Source organism: Mesitornis unicolor, unplaced genomic scaffold, assembly GCF_000695765.1.
Source record: "Mesitornis unicolor isolate BGI_N332 unplaced genomic scaffold, ASM69576v1 scaffold7860, whole genome shotgun sequence".
NCBI classification, from domain to species: Eukaryota; Metazoa; Chordata; class Aves; order Mesitornithiformes; family Mesitornithidae; genus Mesitornis; species Mesitornis unicolor.
In genome coordinates, this window is record NW_010160323.1 from 14776 (window position 1) to 34829 (window position 20054).

The following is a 20054-nucleotide window of genomic DNA, read 5'->3' on the forward strand; positions in this document are numbered from 1 at the left end:
GCCACCGAGGGTCATGGGTCTCACTGTCCAGCAGCAGCTCAGGTTCCCCGCTTTGGACTTGTAATGGCTTGACTTGGTGAGCAGTGCTCTGTGTGCTGTTACGCTCCCTGTTCTGGGATGGAGTCATCACCACCACCCAGGCCAGGTGCCGGGGACCTTCAAGGCAGGTAAGGAAGGGAGTAATCAGCCTGGTGCCCAGGAATCCCGAGCTGGTAGGGAGGGGAAGAAGAAATCTGTTTGGTTTGTCTACTTGGTTCACAGGACCTCGTAATGAGGGGAAAGGGAATAAAGATGTGTCCTGCTCAGTTACAGAGAATGGCTGCTTCCCTTGTGTAGAATGGTTTCAGTTATGCTGACCACTTGACTAGAGTCCAGGAGCAGGGGTACCAGTCACACCAGTCTTATGCTGACTCCAGCATATTCCAGCTCTGAGGACTGTAGATTCTGAAGCAGTGGTCATTGTGTGGTTTTGTTGGTTGGTTTTTTTTTTAATATACACTTTTTTCTCATTTATAAGTAATGCTTCTTATGAAGATATTTGAAGTGTGGAGCAGAGCAAAAGGAGTTTAATCTCGGGTAGTGTTTATAGTACAGGGCTTGCCTACACATTCCAATTAGGGTTGCTGTAGTTCCCTTCAACTGCTTTATTTAGACGACTCATCCATTTTATATGCCAAGTCAGGGAGAAGATAACACCTGCTGAAAGCGGACTGCTTTTGTGTAGGCTTTCCTTACCTGCTGTGGTGCTGACATTTTCTTGGTGTGGATTGCTAATGAATGGGGACGATGTTCTCATACCAGGTTTGGGAATGTACCAGGCTTCCTGTGAGCTCCACAACTAGCATGTACGTGGACTCAAGGCCATGGGGTACTTAGTTAAAAGATAATTCTGGTGATGACACACACGGATGGGCATAAAACTGCCTGGATGTTTGGCATCACTCCACCTTCCTTTGCAACACACCTACACCTTTCTTTCAGTGTCAAGTACCAAGACAGGCAAGAGCAGCAGCATTGTGGTTACTGACTGTTTCTGATGCACTTCTAAAAGTTGATCCTCAACTTCGTTGGCACCTTATCTTACCTGAAAGGCTTGAATTCCTTTGTAGGTAGCTTCTTAAAAAAAGGGTAGGAATGCGTTTTTGTTGTGTGCTTTATCTTATTTTTGTGGTTGACAGGACTAAAAGTTTTCCAGTGTTGAAATGTGGGGCTGTTGAGGAGGTTGCTAACCATGTCTCCTGTTGTGTTGCTGTCACTTTGAACACTAATCATAGTAGTGCAGGGGGATAAAACCATATTCTGCATTAAATATAGTATATTGCATTGGAAAGCTGGCAAGGGAGCTGGGATACCGACTGTCTTACTACTGTAGCTTCAAAGGCAAGACTGTGCAGTAGGCGACATTACTATATGGGGTATTTCCCAGGATGTATTTCCCTAGTAGTGAGGCATGGCTTTATTTCTACTGAGCTTCAACAGAACGTGAGATCTTGATCCACCGATGTCCTGCTTTGAGCTAAACAGAACTAATTTTCTATTTAGTGATTTGACTTTTCAGCTCAGTCTCTTCTCAGTGGCTGAACTTGCTGAAAACTGGCAGCATGTTTTTCAGTATGTGCTGCTAGAAGACAAGCTCAAGGCCATTGTCTCACCATGGGTGCCATGTCTGCGCCTACAGGGGGTAGCGGACCCAAACCTGACCAAGGAGGTATTCCATCCCACACACTCGGTATAAAGCCGAGGGATCACGAGGGTCCTGACCATTCTTCCATCTTGGGCCCTTCCTTCTGTCTCGATCCTGCCACAGCTGAAGTCTGAGCAGACCCTGCTGGGTCATCTGCTGCTGATCCTGATTCGTGTGTTCTGCATCAGCTCCCACTGCTGCCGAGTTTGGTCTGGGACTTTTCCAGTGCCCTGCTCTGCAGAGCCATATATCTGTATATATTTCATATATCTGTATATATTTCATTATTTTCATATTTACAATGTTATCCTGTAGGATTAGTATTATTGTTTCATTAAATCTGTTAGTTTATTTTCCAACACGTGAAGTCTCTCTCCCTTCTTCTCTTTTCCCTTCTGGGGAGGGGAGAGGGGTTCACAGAGAGCGTCTGCATAGGATTTAGTGGCCGGCCCAGCCCTAAACCATGACAACCTATATGTTATTGTTTCTACCCTGTGCTTTGCTTAACAAACACAGCAACTGTACTTCTGATGGTTTGTTTATTTTACTTATTTCAATGGAGTTGTACTAAATAAAGCCTCGGACAAAGAAATAAACACCTTTCAGGCTGGGGTTTAACCTCAGCACTTGTCGGTCTCTGGGAGAGCCAGGATGGGCACAGAGGGAAGGGGCAGTTGTGGGGTGAAAGAAGGTAGTGGACACAGTCTGTTTTCCTTCCTCCCTTTCCAAACTGTGTGCCTATTGTCAGGTTTACCTGAATGCTGCAGGCTTAGTTAGTGGTCATCCTTGGCTTTTCCAGTATAATCAATTGTAGTGTGTCGATGGCATTGTATCAAGCTGATAAGTGCTGAGCTGTGTATGGGCTTAGGCAGAAATCTCCTTACCAAGAAAGTGTCTGAAAGCAAGAAGCCATCACTTAGTACAGGTTGGCTCAAAATCGCACTGAAATTCTAGATTTTTTTATAATGTATAATAATTTTAACATGGAGATTTAGGCTACTTTTCTAAGACTTCAGTTGGGTCACTGAAGTGTCTGTAGACCTTTATCATCTTTGGAGAGTTTTTTTTCTGAATTATTTATGCTATGTGCTTTTGAAAAGTAGCATGGGATAAGGGAGACCTCAGAGACTTTGTGTAAGCTGCCCTCCCACAAAAAGGTAAATAGAACAATTGAATAACCCAGAACAAATTCATGTTGTATAGCTCCATGAAGAATTAGTGAGATTAACTGATGAATATGCAGAAGTAGCAGTTCTGTGTATGGGCATAGCTTCCGTGGAACACTTGGTGTGTTTGAAGTGAATGATGTCATAATCCTAATGGCTCAGATACACAAACTGCTATCCCAGTGAGTTGGAAGGGGAGAGATGTGGTCCCAGTGTTAACTAAGAACACAAAGTGGGAAGGAATCGTTAATTTATGTGGTTATCCTGAGGTTCCTGAGAACATAAGCATTTATGTCATGTGAATATGGAGAGAGGAAATCATGAGATCATTTTCTGTGAAGAAGTCAAATTTCATGGAGTAAATTTTAGAGTTTAGTATGGTGGTCTAAATGAGCTTTAATGAGCTGATTTATAACTTATTTTTAAGCAATTGAAGTAATATGAAAGAAAATGAGTAATATTGAAAGATCTCTAGAGTATTGTGGGTTAAGGGCTAGAAACTGAAAGAAATTAAAGGTTCTTTGTTCTCTATTTCTTAACCAAAAATACTGCTTTGCCACCAACAGGACTGATTGATTCGACTCTGAAGAGACTAGTTCTGCAGAATGCTCCTATAGAATATGTTGAAGTACTGATCAGTTCATAACACACATGTAGTAATGAATGCTGGAAACACGCTACACAACACTGCATGCAATATACAACATATGCAACGTAGCTTTCAAGGCTCGTATTGATGCTTTGCATGTTTCATAAAAAACCCTCGTGTTTTTATGAGTGGAAACCTAAGCGAGATTGCGTTTGTGCAGGCACGGCTTGTGTGCACAAATGCATTCTGCTGTGTGCGAAAGGAATCCTGCCGTTACGTTACATGTGAGCTGCGTTTGAGAATTACCTAGGGCACTCTGTTCTTCAGAACTGGACTGTCTGAAATCACAGAATCACAGAATCACAGAACGTTAGGGATTGGAAGGGACCTCAAAAGATCATCCAGTCCTGTGAGCTGTGTTTGAGAATTACCTAGGGCTCTCTGTTCTTCAGAACTGGACTGTCTGAAAGATTGCATAAAAATACTTTCATAGCTGCTTCATCCCTTTTCATGTATTTCATTCTGCTTAGTACTGGTTTCTTTTACAGACAGTTACGCTGTTGTCCTGGACGTGAGGCTGACTCAGAATTTGTGTGCACTAATCAACTATATTTAACAGGAATTCTGTAGAGGTTGGGGGAGCAGAAGAGGTGTGTATAATTGCAGCCAGCATAGGTCAGTGTGTAAGAATTTGTATCGGTTCTGAGAGTAAGTATTTAGTGTTCTCCGATTGTGACTGCTGCCTAACCTCTCAGAGATCAAGTCAACACGAAAACTTCCCATTAGCAACAAATTACATCCTCTTCAGAAATTGGAAGAACTGCGGAGTTGAGGAAGGTGTCTTTAGAGTGCCTGAAGGGACCTAAAGAATGAAGGAATCTGTGAACGAGGTTTGTGTTGGAATATTACAGAGTAACACTGAGCTACTAAAAAAAGACTTGCTAAATCATTATGGACTAATGAGGTTACTGACTGCTGTTTCAGAGGAGAAGAGAATTGAGAGGAATAGTTCTAGACCTATTTTGAAGAGAGTTACTGTGCCGTGATGAATGAGTGCGAAGTGTTAGACCTTTAAACATAACTGGGAGTAAATGAAGTGTCATGTCCTTGCATGGAGAAGGGTATGTGTGTGTGTGTGCAGTGTGCAAGTGATATGGCCCAGCCACTCACCTCGCTGTCTGTATGTCTGAGACTTCACTAGTGGAGGGTAGATAAAACTAAAATGTTAATGTCAGTTGTTGGTCACACTTGCTCAAAGGCCCTCCTCATTGCCAGCTAGAGACAGGTTCTGTGAGGGTTAAATTCCTGTTTGTTTGGTTTTGTTTGGGATTGTTTATTGGTTGATTTTTTTAAAAAAAAAAAGAAAAGAATACCTTCATGTCAGGTTTAGAACAGCTTGAAGGAACGTATTCATTTAAGCTTAAATCCTGTGTGAGTATTTGTGTTCGTGGTGTTTTTGTGTGCTTTCTGTGAAGCATGTGCACAGTGGAATGCAGAAAACTGCTTTTGGTTATACCCTTTCAGAAGAAGTGAAGTGTGGCCTTGAGAAGGTCTTGAGAAGGTTCCTATTGCATGAACCCAAATAGTTAAAAGCATTTCTAACGGCTGTGCTGCACCGAGGGCAGGAAGTTCACAGCGTGAAGGAACAGGTTGGCTGTAAGGGCGTGCTGATGCTGGAGAGAAGGGTGGCGGCAAAAAACGTGAGGACGAGATGAAACTCTCTGACGTGTTGCCCATTGTGAAATGGGAGTAGCAGGCATCTTGATGTGGACTGGTATTTCATTCTTTCACTGTGAACTTTTGAAACTGGCAAATCAAACTTGTCCGTAGCAGCCGAACAACTTTTCCAGCAGTGGAAAATAACGTTCTTCCTTCCAAAGCTGTTTTTTTGAGTGTGACCACTGGTAATCCTTTGTTTTGCTCTTCTGCAGGAGACAGCTGGATGCAAAGCCTTCATGGTTTATCCAACCTGAGCTTTCAGTATGCTAGACAAGGTTTCTAAATAGAAAGTGGCTGCTAAAGCCAGCCTGTGCTTTAGTTGTGGTGTAGTTTGTGCGTTCTCCGCAGCGAGGTTTAGGCTTTGGAAGACTTGTGAGTTTCAGCATGCCTGAAGAAGTCATGCCTTCTGACAAGGAATGGTTGACTGTAATCTATTCAATGCAGTCATTTCCTGTGCCCCTAATTTGTTATGCTAAATGGTTGTCTGTGATGGTTTTGTTTCACTGTATGATAGTGCATTACTTGTGTAGTCTGCTTTCTCTTGACTAAAATGCCTGTTTGGGTATTCCTGTTTATAACAGCTACTCTTATGAAACACTTCACATTCGTGCTTGTTCTGTTGACTAGAGAAGAGCTTCTCTTTATTGGCACAGAATGACTCTTCTGACTAGATGGAAAAGCTGCAGATCTTCCTCATCTTTATCCCCGGTTATTCACCTTGTAAGCCAGAGCAGGAGAGAGGAACATCCTTTCCAAGGAAGGAGGCATACATACAGCCACTAAGTGCCTGGCTTCTACTTCAGCACTTGAAACTGCTTTTGCAAACAGGATTTATATGTAGGTCCCACTGAGAATGCAGGCTGCACAGATTGCCTTTACTATCAGAATGCTGTATTGCATAGAGTATTCAAAAGGCAGGAGAAAGAAGAAAGCAAGGTGGATTGGCTTTATTCTAAACATAGAAAGTTTTTTGCATTGTCAGTGCGTCATATTCTTGTGGTGAAAATTATCCCACTGCAAATCTGCAAAGCAGTCAGGATTTCTTTCTGGCATTGGCTGACGAATTTTTCTGTGTGCTTTTTCTGTTTGTCCTTTATGTGGCCTTTAGATATGAATCTATTTCGAAAGCGAAGATCTGGTTGTTTCCTAGAAGTAGATAAAACTACTGGCACAGATAAAAAAGATACATCTAGGAAAATCTTGGTCTTTGTTCCTGTATCCTTAATAGCTACAAATTTGGTTTTCTTCCCCCCTGCTTCAACCTACAGTTGCGTAGCCAAAGTAATAAGAGGATCTGTGTCTTGATGTCTACCAAATGAGAACTTCATTAAAGTGACGTAGATGAGCTGGATTTTGCTGACTTAGTGGTTCCTTCCCGGCATGTCTTATTTAATTTTTAAAATCTGTCTTAATTCTTTTATTACTTACATTATTGGAATTTTTAAAGGTTTTGTTCTGTAAGCAGACAGAACAGGACATGTCAATATTTGTCTGTGACTGCATCCTGCGAGAACATGACTGGTTAGTCCTGTTGAGACTTTTTTTTAAGATGAGCTCAGAATGTTGTAATGAAATTCATACACCGAGTTAAAAAGCTTTGTGATTTCAGTGAAAACATCATGTGAACAAACAATGCATGAAAATAGCTAAGCAGATAGCAATTAAAACACTGACAATAACTTTCAGTCATGAGGTATTGTCGGTGCAGTTTTCAGATGTGCAGAGGGAAAAGCTCTCAATTGTTCTTAAGTCGGCTGGTAACTGAATCCACATTTGTAGAGCTTGACAACAAAAGGCTTTTTGTTCACAGTTTGTATTCATCTGGGACGTGCCAATTACTGAGCATAAATAGAACATAGTGTTGTATGAGCAGGCCAATATAACATGTTGCTCAATTCGTGACTTACCAGAAATCCATAATTTATATTAAAATAGTTAGAATTACAGGTAGAAACTACTCATCAGGGAATTTTAGGTTTCTGCATGAATGAGCACGATGTAATTACTTTGAGGAAGCACACATTGCTGTATTTGATGTGGCAGCAAGATGTTCAATCTGGGCAAAACTCTTTCTGAATATTACTTGCAATCATTCCATTAATTTAGGGAGGCCAATACTAACTGGGGCAGAGCTGGTGGGTGCCTGATAAAAGAAGCAACAAGACCTTTTAGTCTTACTATTTGCAAACAAAGCATCCTACAGAAAGTTGTCCTTATGCTTACCCCAAAATCTGTTCAATTGCACCAAGCTCTGCTGTCACCGTAGTTGTATTACCAGATGTGATTTGCAAGTCAAGTAAGCATGACTGCCTTTCTCTGCTGGGCCGTTCAGCAACGTGCATCTTCGTATTATTGGTGTGATACTTGTACCTGCCACGCTCTTTACGAGAATAAGCATGCTTTCTGTGGGATAATGTTTTAAATTGTGTTAACTGTGCAAGTCATGTTCTTGATTGAAGCAGATGTGTCCAAAGACAAAAGTGTAATGGTTCCCAATCTGTATGAAATGCATTGAGGCGATGGCTCTGACTTGATAAACGAACACATCCTTTTAAGTTGTTGGCTTGGGATTTTTTTGTGGAGTATGGAAGAGAAGCTTTGAGGCTTTTCTTCTCTGTTTGGGAAGTATGCAACTGTCTTGCTAGTGGAGAGGTATGCATGGGGGGAAAGCACTGATAAAGGACAAAGAGCCCATTTTAAGTTCTTCATCAGTGTGGGGTTTTTACGTTGGTCACTGGTTTAGACTACTGGTGTATTAAGACTGTTCCTTTTCTGCCCTTTTCCAGGTAGTGGTGCTACTGCAGTTGTCCAGGCAGCGCTATGCAAACCCAGGCAAGAACGTGTAGCAATAAAGAGGATCAACTTAGAAAAATGCCAAACCAGTATGGATGAATTACTTGTAAGTAAATCAGAGGGGAATACATTACACACAGACTATCTTCTGGTGTGATTTTGGGTTTTGGTCTTGGTTCAAGAGTGAGGGTAGAATTTTATGCAGGATAATAGTGCAAAAATGATTTGAAATGAATCTTAAGTATGCTCTTCCCCTAAAAATATAGTTTACTAATGTATATTTTCCAATGCTGCAAAACAAGAAGTAAAAATTTGAATTTTGGGATAACCAACTGTTGAAAACTGTGGGAAGAACCTTACCCCTTGTTTTCTGGAGACTCAGTATTCAAGAGATTACTGTCTGGTTGTCGTGTCTTTTCTTAATGCTGAGGAAAGATGCATTTTCCTTTGGTTAAGCACTGATTGAAAATACAAAGGTAAAATTCTGTAGGTCTCCCTAACACGTCTAAAGCACCAAAACATGGCAAAAACTAGTTGTTGGATCATTTTGTAATAACTTTTAAGGGGAAGAGTTGAAATGGCTACACTGCCATACACAAGGAAACTCTTGTTAAAGCTAATAACACACATCTATCTGATAGGCCACAACAAGCCATTTGAGGAATGCTGTTTATTTGGGTCACTGATCAGAGGAGGAAGGGACCTGTGAGAGGCCCTTTGTAAAAGTGGCTGCAAGAGTTTTTCCTCTGCACTGGTTTCGGCAATCCAGACAAAGTCACAAAGAACTTAAGAAAGGAAACCTGTTGCTTTCTAATGCTCCTGGTCAGGTGCTTAGAAGACTAATGTGCATATATAGGCAGCATAACAAGAGTTGAAGGACACAAAACCATTCTAAAAGTGAGAACGCTCTCTTCTGTTCCACAGGTTATACTACTGCCTAGAGACTGTGGGCTTTTTCTAATGCAGAAATTCCTGCCTCTGAAGGAAATGATGTCCTCAGCAGGGAATTGCCAGTGCAAAAGATATCTTGAATTTGATACGGAGGGTATGGTCCATCCAGTTTCTTCAGATAAAGTGGCTTGTTTACAGTGGAGGACCCAAAATGCTCTTCCCCTGGTGATTGATGGCATTCACCTTCAGTTTATGTAACAGCTTGTATGGGATGTTGTTGTGCTTTTTAAAGAGAATTGTGGTAGTGGAAGCTACCTCTGAGGTAGTGAAACTTCTGTCGACTAAAAACTCAAAAGATAAATTCTGAACGGTGTTTAAAAAGAGGTCAGCCCAAGGTGAGATGCTGTACATGATGTATTAACATCTACAGCCCATAAAGAACGTTTCTATAAAACCAGAAATACTAATAATTGTAATATAAAATGGTCAAAATTTGATACTTTTTGTTAGAATTTGATCTGATAATTGGAATTAAGAATTAAAAAGTTACAGCAAATAAGACCAGACAAAACTGCCAAATATCTGCAAGAGATATCCAGGTGGTCTGGAGAAATGACTGCAGTTACCATCTTGCACAAAGTTACCTTAGCAAGTGCTTGAGTGTCTTCACTGCTGATGTGTCTGCACTGTCTGCCAAATGAGACAATAGGTCTTGAACTTTTGGTCCCACATTGCTTTCTTTCAGTATGAAGACAACTGTCCATACCATCATCTTTCTTACGTGTTTCTTTTATTTGTTGATCTCTTTTCAGCTGAACATAAATGTGGGCTTTTCAAGTTCCTGTCTGGAGGGGTGTGGGGGGAAGACCACATGTGATTAATTTTATTTTTATAAGTGCATGCACATATGTAATTTTTTTTTTCTGCGAGGGGAAGTATACTTGCTGCAACTCGGCTCTAGTACAGAGATTTAAATTTTTGTTTAAAATATAGAGATGTTCTTCTGGAAAAGGGCTTCATTGACCTTCAAAACTCTTCTTACAACTGTATTAACATTTTTATTTCAGTTGACAATATTTAGAATGCTCTTTTGTTTTTTCAACACTGATTTTGAGTCTGCTCAGTTTTCCACCACTTATTTTCCTGATCAAACAGTTTCCATTGGCACAGAGATATTCTAAAACTCTGTCTGCCCTCTGAACATGCCGTTTTGTAAGATCCTGCTGCTGAGTGCTTATGGATGGTGTATAAAGCACCCTTCACAAATTCTGATCTGCGCAGCCTTCAGAGAAGTGGAAAATGCAGCAAGCCTGGTGCCCACGTAAGCAGACTTAGGATTTGGACCAGTGTCAGTTAAAATGGAAAGGCAGCGGGGGAGGGAGTTTAAATAATACTAAGGTTACACAAACTGCCAAACTCCTGAAATTCAATACTCTGTTTCCTGCAGTGTTCTGTGTTCTCACTATTGTAAGCTAAATGTAACTTAACCCCATGAGCCAAGGAAGAAGTTCCTGTCCTTAGTATTGTCCTGAGTGCGTATCTTCTCCCATCCGCTTAACTCCAGTTTTTTAACACAAGCAAAAAAATCACCAAGCCACAGAATATTCTGTAGAATGGCTTATGTGAGCGAATGGATTGTCTAATCTGTTTGCATGTCTGCTCTTGGAGGCCAGCTCTCTAGAGGAGCCCCTCCAGCAGCTGTACCCGGGTGACCGTGGAGGAGGCCCTGGGGAAGGGCCTGCAGACCAGCACCTGCCTCTGCCCTGCGAGCCAGGCTCGGCCCTGTGGGCGCTGCTGCTGAGCACCGAAAGGAGCTGTCTCGCAGTTGCTTATTAACTGCATCAGCCACCTGCCCTTAGGCCAGCACACATTTTTGTGCAGCTGCTCAGTGAAACTGGATCAGGAATAACCTGGCTGAAAAGAAGTTTAGCTTTTAACTTGGACATATTTCCTGGGGCGGTGTGCAAGCACTTGTGCTAGTGCAAGGGAGGGAGAACAGAGGGATGGAGTAGAGGCTTTAAATTTTAAGTGCTGTTACAGCTTTGGTGCTGTCGAATGTCTAAAGTCGCATGAATGTGAAGAAGGCTCCGGGGTGTTCTCCTGGACATCCTGCTGCAAGCTTTTTCTCTGACAGTGTATTTTAAGTGAATGCTTTTCTTTGTCACCTGTGCATATTGTGGGCCTCGGCCAAATAGCTGTTTGTGGAGGCTTACCGTTCTGTGCGTGACAGGAGCTCTCCAGAGCTGCAGGTCTCTCATGAGGTGCTTTCTGTTTGTTTATTTTTGTTTTGCAAAGGCCGTCTTTGTTAAAAGGCACCAAAGCTGAGACACAAAGTGCCTTTGGCCATGGTTACTTTGATAGCTCAGTTTTTGCCAGCGAGTAAAGATAGTGAAGTTTACTGCAGTCGGTTACATTTCTGCACTATTTATGTGTGAGTAAAATAGATGAGGTTTATTTTTGCCCAGTAGTGGCAGGTAGACTTTTTAAGCAATTATTAGATTACCAGCATAGGGAAACAATAAAACGATATAAGAAATGAAATAGTATTAAGAGTGAGAGAGTTGAATTAGAACCTGAGGCAGTAATCTAACTTGTGTTTAAGCTGACATGTCTTTTGGGAAAGGGAAATATGCCCCATATATCTTCCTCCTGTTTTCTACCTACTGTCTCCTCGGGAGGGGGGGAAAAAGTGCTATTATGCAAATTACTCAGTTATTCAGGCTCATTGCATGACTATCTGTAGTTCAGGGCTCAGAAGCTGCGTAGGAAGGAGGACTTTTGGCAACAGGACTAGCTGAAATGTATGTCAAACTATGGCCTGACTTAGTATGTCACCAACAGGCATTGCAAGATGATATGTCTTTAATACGTATAATTATTTTTTATTAGAAAATGGCTGTGATCTTGCAAATAACAACAAAACCCCCCTCTTTCAAACACTTGCTGAATTGGGGTTGAAAGTTTGAAAATGACTTCTGTGGCAGCTGGACTCCCTCTACGCAGGGCTGCCATAGTGCCTGCCTTGTGTCAGGGCCAGTGAGTCGGTGTGTGGCTTGGGCCCACCTGAAAGCAGTTGCTTTTGAGGGACGGAGGGGAAGTGGAAAAGTTTTGGTTTTAGCTGGATTGACACCCTGACTGGTGCACCCTCCAGGACCATATCCTCTAGCACCAGGGATGGATCAGGGCTGTGTGACTGGAGGTGCAGAGGGAGACGTAGGGTTATAGGAGCTTAAGTGGGTGTGAGGCCAAACCCTCTGCTACAGAGGCCTAAGCACTCCCGTGTGAAGGATTGGCAGGATAATGAGAGCTGCCAGAGAGGTGTTAAAGAACAGTTATGTGCATGAATGAATAGAAAAAGGACTCTGTTTGAAAAAACAGGCAGTCGTTCTTAATATGTACAGCTGTGGCGCGTCGTAGACGGTGTTGCTTGATGGTGCCATAATGTGCATCTATCCTTCGGTGACTGCGTGCTCCTCTGGTCAATTGTTTCCGCTTACTTTTGGTCTGTAACAGTGGTTTTTCCTCTTGCACTTCTGTTTGATGACGTGGCTCTGGTGCCCACCTGTCCATCCCACGGTAGCTGAGCCAGCAGTGCTGCGTCCTTTGTCCAGCAGCTTCCTGCCTCCTTTCACAGCTGCCCCTGTTCTACACTTTTCACATGCCTTTTGAACAGGAAAGGCAGTAGGTTTTGATCTTTCCTTGTGTTTTGTTGTCCAGCCTCTACACACACCTTCAGCTCGTGGAGACTGCTCATTCTTCATTGCTCACTCTGAATTTAGGACTCGAACAGTAATTTCTTTGCTGCTTTTGGAAGAAAATTGCTGTAGTTATGCCTGTATCTCCTAGCCAAACCTCCTTCATGTTCTTTGCAATACTGTTTTGTCTTGCATGTAGATCTATAGGTAAATTGAAATGTTTTGGTACCTCGATAGCATATTCTGTGCATACTTCAGTTCTGTTATAGTATTTCACTTTGGAAATTAAACTTTCTCTCTATACTTCCAGAGCTGATGGCTGGCTGTGTTACACCGGGCTTTGTGTTTCTTACAGAAAGAAATTCAAGCAATGAGTCAATGCAATCACCCCAACGTGGTGTCCTATTACACATCTTTTGTGGTGAAGGATGAACTTTGGCTGGTTATGAAGCTGTTAAGTGGGGGTAAGTTACTGGTTTTACTTGTTTAACTGAAAGGAAATGGCATGATTTTTTTCTAATGTACCTTCTTTCAGTTGATTGATCTAAACCAAGTGAGGAGTGGGAGGAGAGACTGCAAAGACTGAACCTTGAGACAGAGGTGTGTTATTGCAGCAATGTGCAAGTTTAGACAGTTTGCATATGTATATTGAAAGTACAGCCTACAAATTACTGAGGTAAATTCTGTTGATCTAACTACTGTAATTTTTGATTGTGAATCAATATATTAAAATTCTCAATTAAACCTGTGTAGAGAAAACTGGTGAGAATTAAGTAAATTCTGTCAGTGTGGCCTTTTTTTGAGTTTCTTTAGAGTCCACTCTGTGTTTGTAAAAATGCATATATTTCTGATTTAAGTGTTTCTCATTTCTTATTCAGGGAAGATTTTTGCCTAGAGTAGGCATTATACATATTGCATCCTTTTTATTGCTTAAACTAACCAAATACTCATTACAGTTCTTATGATGATGGTTAATGGTATATAATCTTATTTGGTTCTGGGAAAAACTGAATGTACTTGTGACTTAGAAAAGCGAGGCTCCAAAATAAGATGTGGTGGTCCTAGCTGCTGCATGATGTTCTTCAAGATTAGTCTTGATGGCAGCAGACTACTGCATCATCGTGCTAGAAAGCAAGGATGAAAAGTGGTCAAAAAAATAACACTTGCTACATCACATTTGGTTGAATTGTTTGATTCAATCAAAACCAAGCATAGAGGGAAACCAGCAGTTCAGGACAGGAATTTACTGTGAGCTGTTGAAAAATGCTTGGATCAAAGGAAAACATTGCTGTTTGATTCCTTGAAATTTATCATAGCTGAAGTTCAGTGTCAAACTGGGTGTCACTAGAGATGTCACCATTCGTTTGCAGAGAATGTCTCCTTCCCGTCTTGTGACTGCACACTTTTGTCATGAACACATGAACCGTAATCTAAGCTACATAATAAACCAGAACCTGTGCTCTACTTGTCTGTTTAAATGTGGGATACTCCTGAATTTTTAATAGATCGTAGCTTAGCAAGCTATTAGCAGAACTTTCTAATGGATCGTTGAGTGTTACAGTATTCGTGACAAAAGCCAGTGCTTTGTTTCTCGTTTGAACGAGATAGCAATGTGCTTTATTCTGAGTGCTAGTTACATCAGTTCTTTATGTGTACATGCAAAGATTTAAATTGCAGTATCATAGCAGGGATGAGGGAATATAACTGTCTCAAAAATCTGATATGATAATGCTGTGTATACTCTTTTTTTCTTTCCTGGATCTGCAATATAGGTTCAATGCTTGATATAATAAAGTATATTGTCAACAGAGGAGAGCACAAAAATGGTGTCCTTGAAGAACCAATAATAGCAACGATTCTTAAAGAAGTTTTGGAGGGCTTAGACTATCTACACAGGAATGGGCAAATTCACAGGTGGGAGCACATACACAGTGAAAAACATTTCCTAAGTAGTGCGTATTGTTCGTTGATACTGGTCGGCTGCCGTTGCCTGGCTAAGTGAATTGTATTGCCCCTTTCACATGCTGTAAATGTGATCAGTAATTATCAAATGACAGTGCTCGGGCAGATGCTGTAATCTTGACTGCAGTTTGTCACTGCTGTATAAATGTGAAATTTATTTATTCCTGGTAATTGGTAATGTCTGTTGCAACTCTACGGACCCCTCTTTGTGCCACACATGAAACTGGGATTGGTACTATGGAACTGCATCTTGGTGTCATCATCATGGCTAGGCTTCGCGAACGAAGGTAAGGGAAGGACACTACCCACGCCTGCTGCAAGCGCGCTGATGGCTAAAAAGGCCGATGTGGGATAGGCAAGTCTGGTTGCAGAGGGCACAGCGGAAAGTCTCCTCAGGCGGTATTGGCAAGACGCAGTTCTTTCTGCGTTGTCTTTTCTCCTCGAGACTGATTCTACGTGTGTTCTCAAAGGAGACAGCAGCGTCATGAATGGTGTGTCTCCATGTCTGCGATTGGAGGCCAGGGTGGACCACTGATGGTAGACAATATGGCCAAAACCGAGGTATTGTTTCGGGGAGCCCTTGTGTCTCCGCTGTGGGGCTCCTCTGTTGCGGCAGCCGGTGGCGAGTTCACCGTAGAGCACGATCTCAGGGAGGCGGTGATCCTCCATCCTGGAGATGTGCCCTGCCCAGCGCAGCTGCGTCCTCAGCAGCACGGCCTCAGTACTGGTGACCTCTGCCTGCTCAAGGACAGTGACATCGGTCACGTAGTCAGCCCAGTGGATGTTCAGGATTGTACGGAGGCAGTGCTGATGGAAGCGTTCGAGGAGGCGCCGGGTGGGCGGTAGAGGACCCATGATTCAGACCTGTATAAAAGGGTAGACAGTACAATGGCTCTGTAGACACTTATCTTTGTACTTTTCTTCAGGTGTTTATTGCACCAGACTCTTTTATGGAGTTTTCCCGAAGCTCTGTGTGCCTTTGCTAACCTGTTGTCTATCTCTTTGTCAATCTTACCATCCGAGGAAGTGATACTTCCTAGGTAGTTGAACTGCTGGACTGACTTAAGCTCTGATTTGCCTATGGCGATGTGGGGATCTAGTGATGGTTTGCGTCTATGTATTCTCGCTTCACTGACTTCCTTAGTGTAAATCGTGCAGATCCCTTGGGGTAATGTATACATATCTGCTGTATCAATCCACAGGTTGCTTCCATGTTTGGATGTTGGAAGTGCTCTACTCTGACTTCCCTAATTAATTTTACTGAGGTGAATTTTCCTTTCAAGGAAGGTGCCTACAACAGGCTCTCTGTTTGTTTCAAGCATTAGCCTTTTATAAGGAAATCTTTTAAACAAAACCAGATTCTCTGCCGATGGAACTCTGCGAATGGAGGTAGTGCAGATGTAGCACAGTAATTGTTCTTTATGTGTACTTCTTATGTCTCATCTTATAAATGAACTGCCTCTGATGTAAATCAAGAACTATTTCCTCCCTTTGCACAGAGAAAATCGAGATAAATGGAGAAATAAAGAACAATTATCTTGACTTCTGGTCTGGAATGCCAAAGATCTGCCACAAACATTAATTCATAGTCTTCTGTTAAGCTGATATTGTTGTGGAAGGACCATTCATTAGCTTTTAAGGATAACAGGACCCTTTGAGGTCGGATTTGGGCATTCCCCTTTTCTATTCTTAAAGGACCTTAAAAAGATAAAAAGAGAGATCTATATTTGTTTCATATGAGATTTATCCTTTTTATAAAATCTAATCTGTAAATTGTGCAGTACCACAGAAGCCCTGTTCCAGATGACACAGTGTGCATTCCTTTTCCCATGTATGTTGTGGGTGAGAGCTGTGGTGGTTCATGCAACACTGTGTGAGGTGGCATTTGCTGGCTGGAGATGCTTCCAAAATTGTTCAGGGATTTTGTTCTGTGGTTTTGATGCATTCTTGTTTATGTATAAAGGAACAGGTTATGTTACCTTTCAGTAGCAATGTGTTAATTATTTTCAGTAAATCTTGGAAAGTTGGACTTTTCTCAAATTCTTATTGTTTATGATATATTCTGTATGTAATATTTATCCTGTGCATTAAGAATGGCATGCACACACACAAAAACAGCCAGGTTTCTTCCTAACATTATACATGAATAGTGTGTTAAATGGATATGGTTGACTGTTAAGTATACACTGAATTTTTTAAAGATTCAGTGTCAAGTAACTTTTCATCATGGTACCCCACAGCAAAATACGGTTGCTGTTCCTGAGCTTTAATAGTTTCCTTGGGTAGAAATCTACTGTCTATTTACCTCTCTTGAAGATTAGTCTCTTCTCTGAAGGGACAAAGAGAACTTTTCTCAACTTTTCTGGTTTTTATTAGTGGTGCAGTTGGATGTGGGAAAGATTCGTTATTGCTTTAAAACCCTGAAAGCTCCCAGTTTGTGAGATTATATTTATAGAAGCTAGTAAAACAGCATTTGGACCTAAATATTTCTGTTTTCAATAATCGATCCCTGAATTCTGCTCAATTTTGCCAAGCTGAACTTGGGTCTTTTTAAACAAGAAAGTGAGAGTTTGTGACGTGGTGAGAGTTTGAGTTCTGCACTCTGTTTTACTGTAACTCCGTTACTTTTTGTACTTTAGTTTCTGTTTCTGTCATCTGAATTTTTAAGAGCTACCTTGTGAAACTAAATAGTATGTAATAATTATTATTTATTTACATAAAATGTGCACATGTGCTTTCATCATAAAAGTAACTTCTGTTTGTACATTCTAGAGATTTGAAGGCTGGCAACATTCTTCTGGGTGAAGATGGCTCTGTACAAATAGCAGGTAATGGTGGTGGTGGAATAATGGGTAAATAAAAGAAAAAGTTTGCAACTGGATTGAGGCAACAGATACAAGGTTGTCTGTTGGCTTTTAACTGGTCCTTTTGGAGTGCAGTAGCTACAGCTTACCCAGTTTCAATTTCACTTTTTGACTGCTCCTTCTACTGCACCCCAAGCTTCTGTAAAGAAAAGAGGTGTCCATAGCACACACTGCTAATAGGCATGAAGAGCAACATTTGAAGACACAGTTGTCTGTTACTGTTTCTGTGTTCTAAGGGGCTATGGCTCAGAAATGAAGCTCAGCTCAGTGTTTCTCTGACAAAATATTTTGTGTAGATGTAGAAGAGCGTAGAGTCTTCAAATAATTGGGATAGCTCTACAGAGACTGCTGATTATGGACCTCAGAGGCTCTGCATGGAGAATCTGCTCGGTCTTTGGTGGGAAAGAGGAAAATAGGCATATTTTTGTTTTGTTTAAATTGGGGAGGCTTATTTTTGAAGTACAAAATTCCTCTACACAGAGCAGGAGACTCCTGATTCATTCACAAATACAATGTTAAATAGTCACTGCAGTTCCTCAGCTCCCACATTCTACTTAAAGCTATTGGGACGGTGACATCTGGTGCTTTGGGCAAACAAGATGACTGGTACTTCTTCAGGGTTTCTGCCTTCTAAGCCTGAAATGCCTGGCACAGGCCAAATTATCAAAGAAACCAGTGAAGAAACAGATATGTAAGATGAGATAAGGAGCATATAGGAAAGAGCAGTCGTACACAGAGGTTGGTGTAAGTGTAGACGGTATGGGCTATATGATGCATTCAGTCCATATAGGAAATAAAACATGTCAGAAAAAGGATGTGTGTTTTGAGGAGTCTGGGCAGAAGATCCCGCCCTTTGGTTTTGTGCACAGATGGAGATGTGAACTTACTCATTGCACCAGTGCTTCTTGCGATGTCCACTCCTGAGGTAATCTATACCCACAGAAATGTTTGGAAATGATCTGGTTAAAAATAGGCAGAGCCCGTGCCTCAGAGACTCAAGCTGGATGGAGGAGAAAGATTTATCAGGGACAATTGTCTGGCAGCCCCAGCTTTCCTTGGACAGCCCCATTCTCACAGGATCTTGATGCTTCATTTCTCCCACTCTTAACTGTAACCCTGCACGTGGCCTTGGCAGAGCCTTAGGCTAAAGTGTACAGCCACTAGCAAGGTGAGAAAGTTAGGAGAGAAATGCTTTTTCAGCTTGTGCCTTCCCTTAGTGCTTTCCTTGCAGCCCGGCTCCCCTGGGCTTTGTCTCTCTCAGGCTTATGCCTAACGCGAACTGCGGATGTTGGCCTTGGCTGAGGCTTGGCCAAGTGCCCAGCCCTGGCCGAGGTGAAAAAGATGGTAGGGAATCAGGGCTCTTCGTTAAATTTGTTTCTCCTTTGGTATTAGCTGTGACTTTTAGTGCCTAACACTGTTGAATTGTTCAGCTCTTTCCTTGTAATACAATTCCCTTTCCTCTTTATGTAACTTGTTCTCAGTAATTCTTTGTCTCCTATGTGATAGGAAGCTTGCTACTGTAGGTCATGTCTTTTCTTAAATAACCAGTATTTGCGAAAACTGTGTCTGGGACAGGAAATTAAAGTCTTGATTTTACTGAGTAGCTATCAATCGTTCTTTCTCTCTGTAAACATACAGCAGTGCTTGACTAGTATTGTAGTGAATTGTTCACTTGACTTAATTAAATGCCACATCTTTCTCAGTGAGGTATTGCAATGTTTCATTTTGAAGCTTATGCAAGAAGAAGTTTTACTTAGTTTTTGTGTTTGTTTATCATTGTCCTTCCTCCCCTGTTTATATTTGTTTTTTTGTTGTCCTTTTCAATATTAATGTTATGTTAATAGGGAAAAACAGCAGCAGAGGGAGCAGAGGTTAAGTCAGGATTTTAGCTATGTATTTCAGTTCCTGAAGGGACCTCTAAACAATTGTCCAATACAAACTATAGATCCTTGGCACTGAAAGGAAATAGGTTTTTTCCTGTATCTCTCCTTTATTTATTCATTTATTCATTTATTTTTTATTTCCGCCTATTCAGCTTTTCCTTATATGCAATAGTTCCTATTCAGAAAACAGTCACTAATACCAGCATTGATTTTTAGGGTATTAAAATCTTAGAAGCAGGTGTTTCTGAGGCTGCTGATGCTTTTCAGAAGTAAAACCTGTCTATTCTATAGGTTACAGCTTTTCGGGGTAAAAAACCTGTTTTGTTTCATTTGTTGGGTTTTTTTGTTTTATTTTGCTTTGTTTTATTTTGGTTTTTTTTATTCATCACATAAGCTGCAGGCAAAATAAAACAATATTGCTTGAATCTTGCTTCTTACTTGTCTACTGTATTTCTGTGTGTTTTAGTGATGTAAAAGAGGTCTAGAATTTGAGTCTGTGGTGCTTAGTGGTTGTTTAGTAGAAAGTAATGATAAAATACTTCTTTGTAGTTACTGACTTTTTTTTACTTTAAAATCAATAGGAAACAAATAATAGGAACAATAGGAAAATAAAAGTTAAAATACATCTGTAGTAAACCACTTGATTTCAGTATAATTGGATCGTAAATAGCACAGTCTAAAATACTCTTTCTATAGCTCTATTCAAAATGACAGTGTTTCTCCAAACGTTGGTAATCTGCTCTTTCTTCCCTTTATTCCCTATCTGGCCCACGCAGCTGCCACTGACACAGTGGCAGGTTAACAGAAC

At 41.2% G+C, this 20054-nt stretch overlaps 1 protein-coding gene across 1 annotated transcript in view; it reads left to right on the plus strand.

The window, feature by feature from the left end:
- The window catches only part of LOC104544721 (STE20/SPS1-related proline-alanine-rich protein kinase-like), a 98898-nt gene that overhangs the window by 13787 nt on the left and 65057 nt on the right, over positions 1–20054 (plus strand). The window contains exons 2-5 of the mRNA XM_010189665.1: positions 7945–8057; positions 12893–13001; positions 14310–14451; positions 17272–17327. Of these exons, the coding sequence (XP_010187967.1) occupies positions 7945–8057; positions 12893–13001; positions 14310–14451; positions 17272–17327 (420 nt within the window). The remainder of the gene's footprint in view (positions 1–7944; positions 8058–12892; positions 13002–14309; positions 14452–17271; positions 17328–20054) is intronic.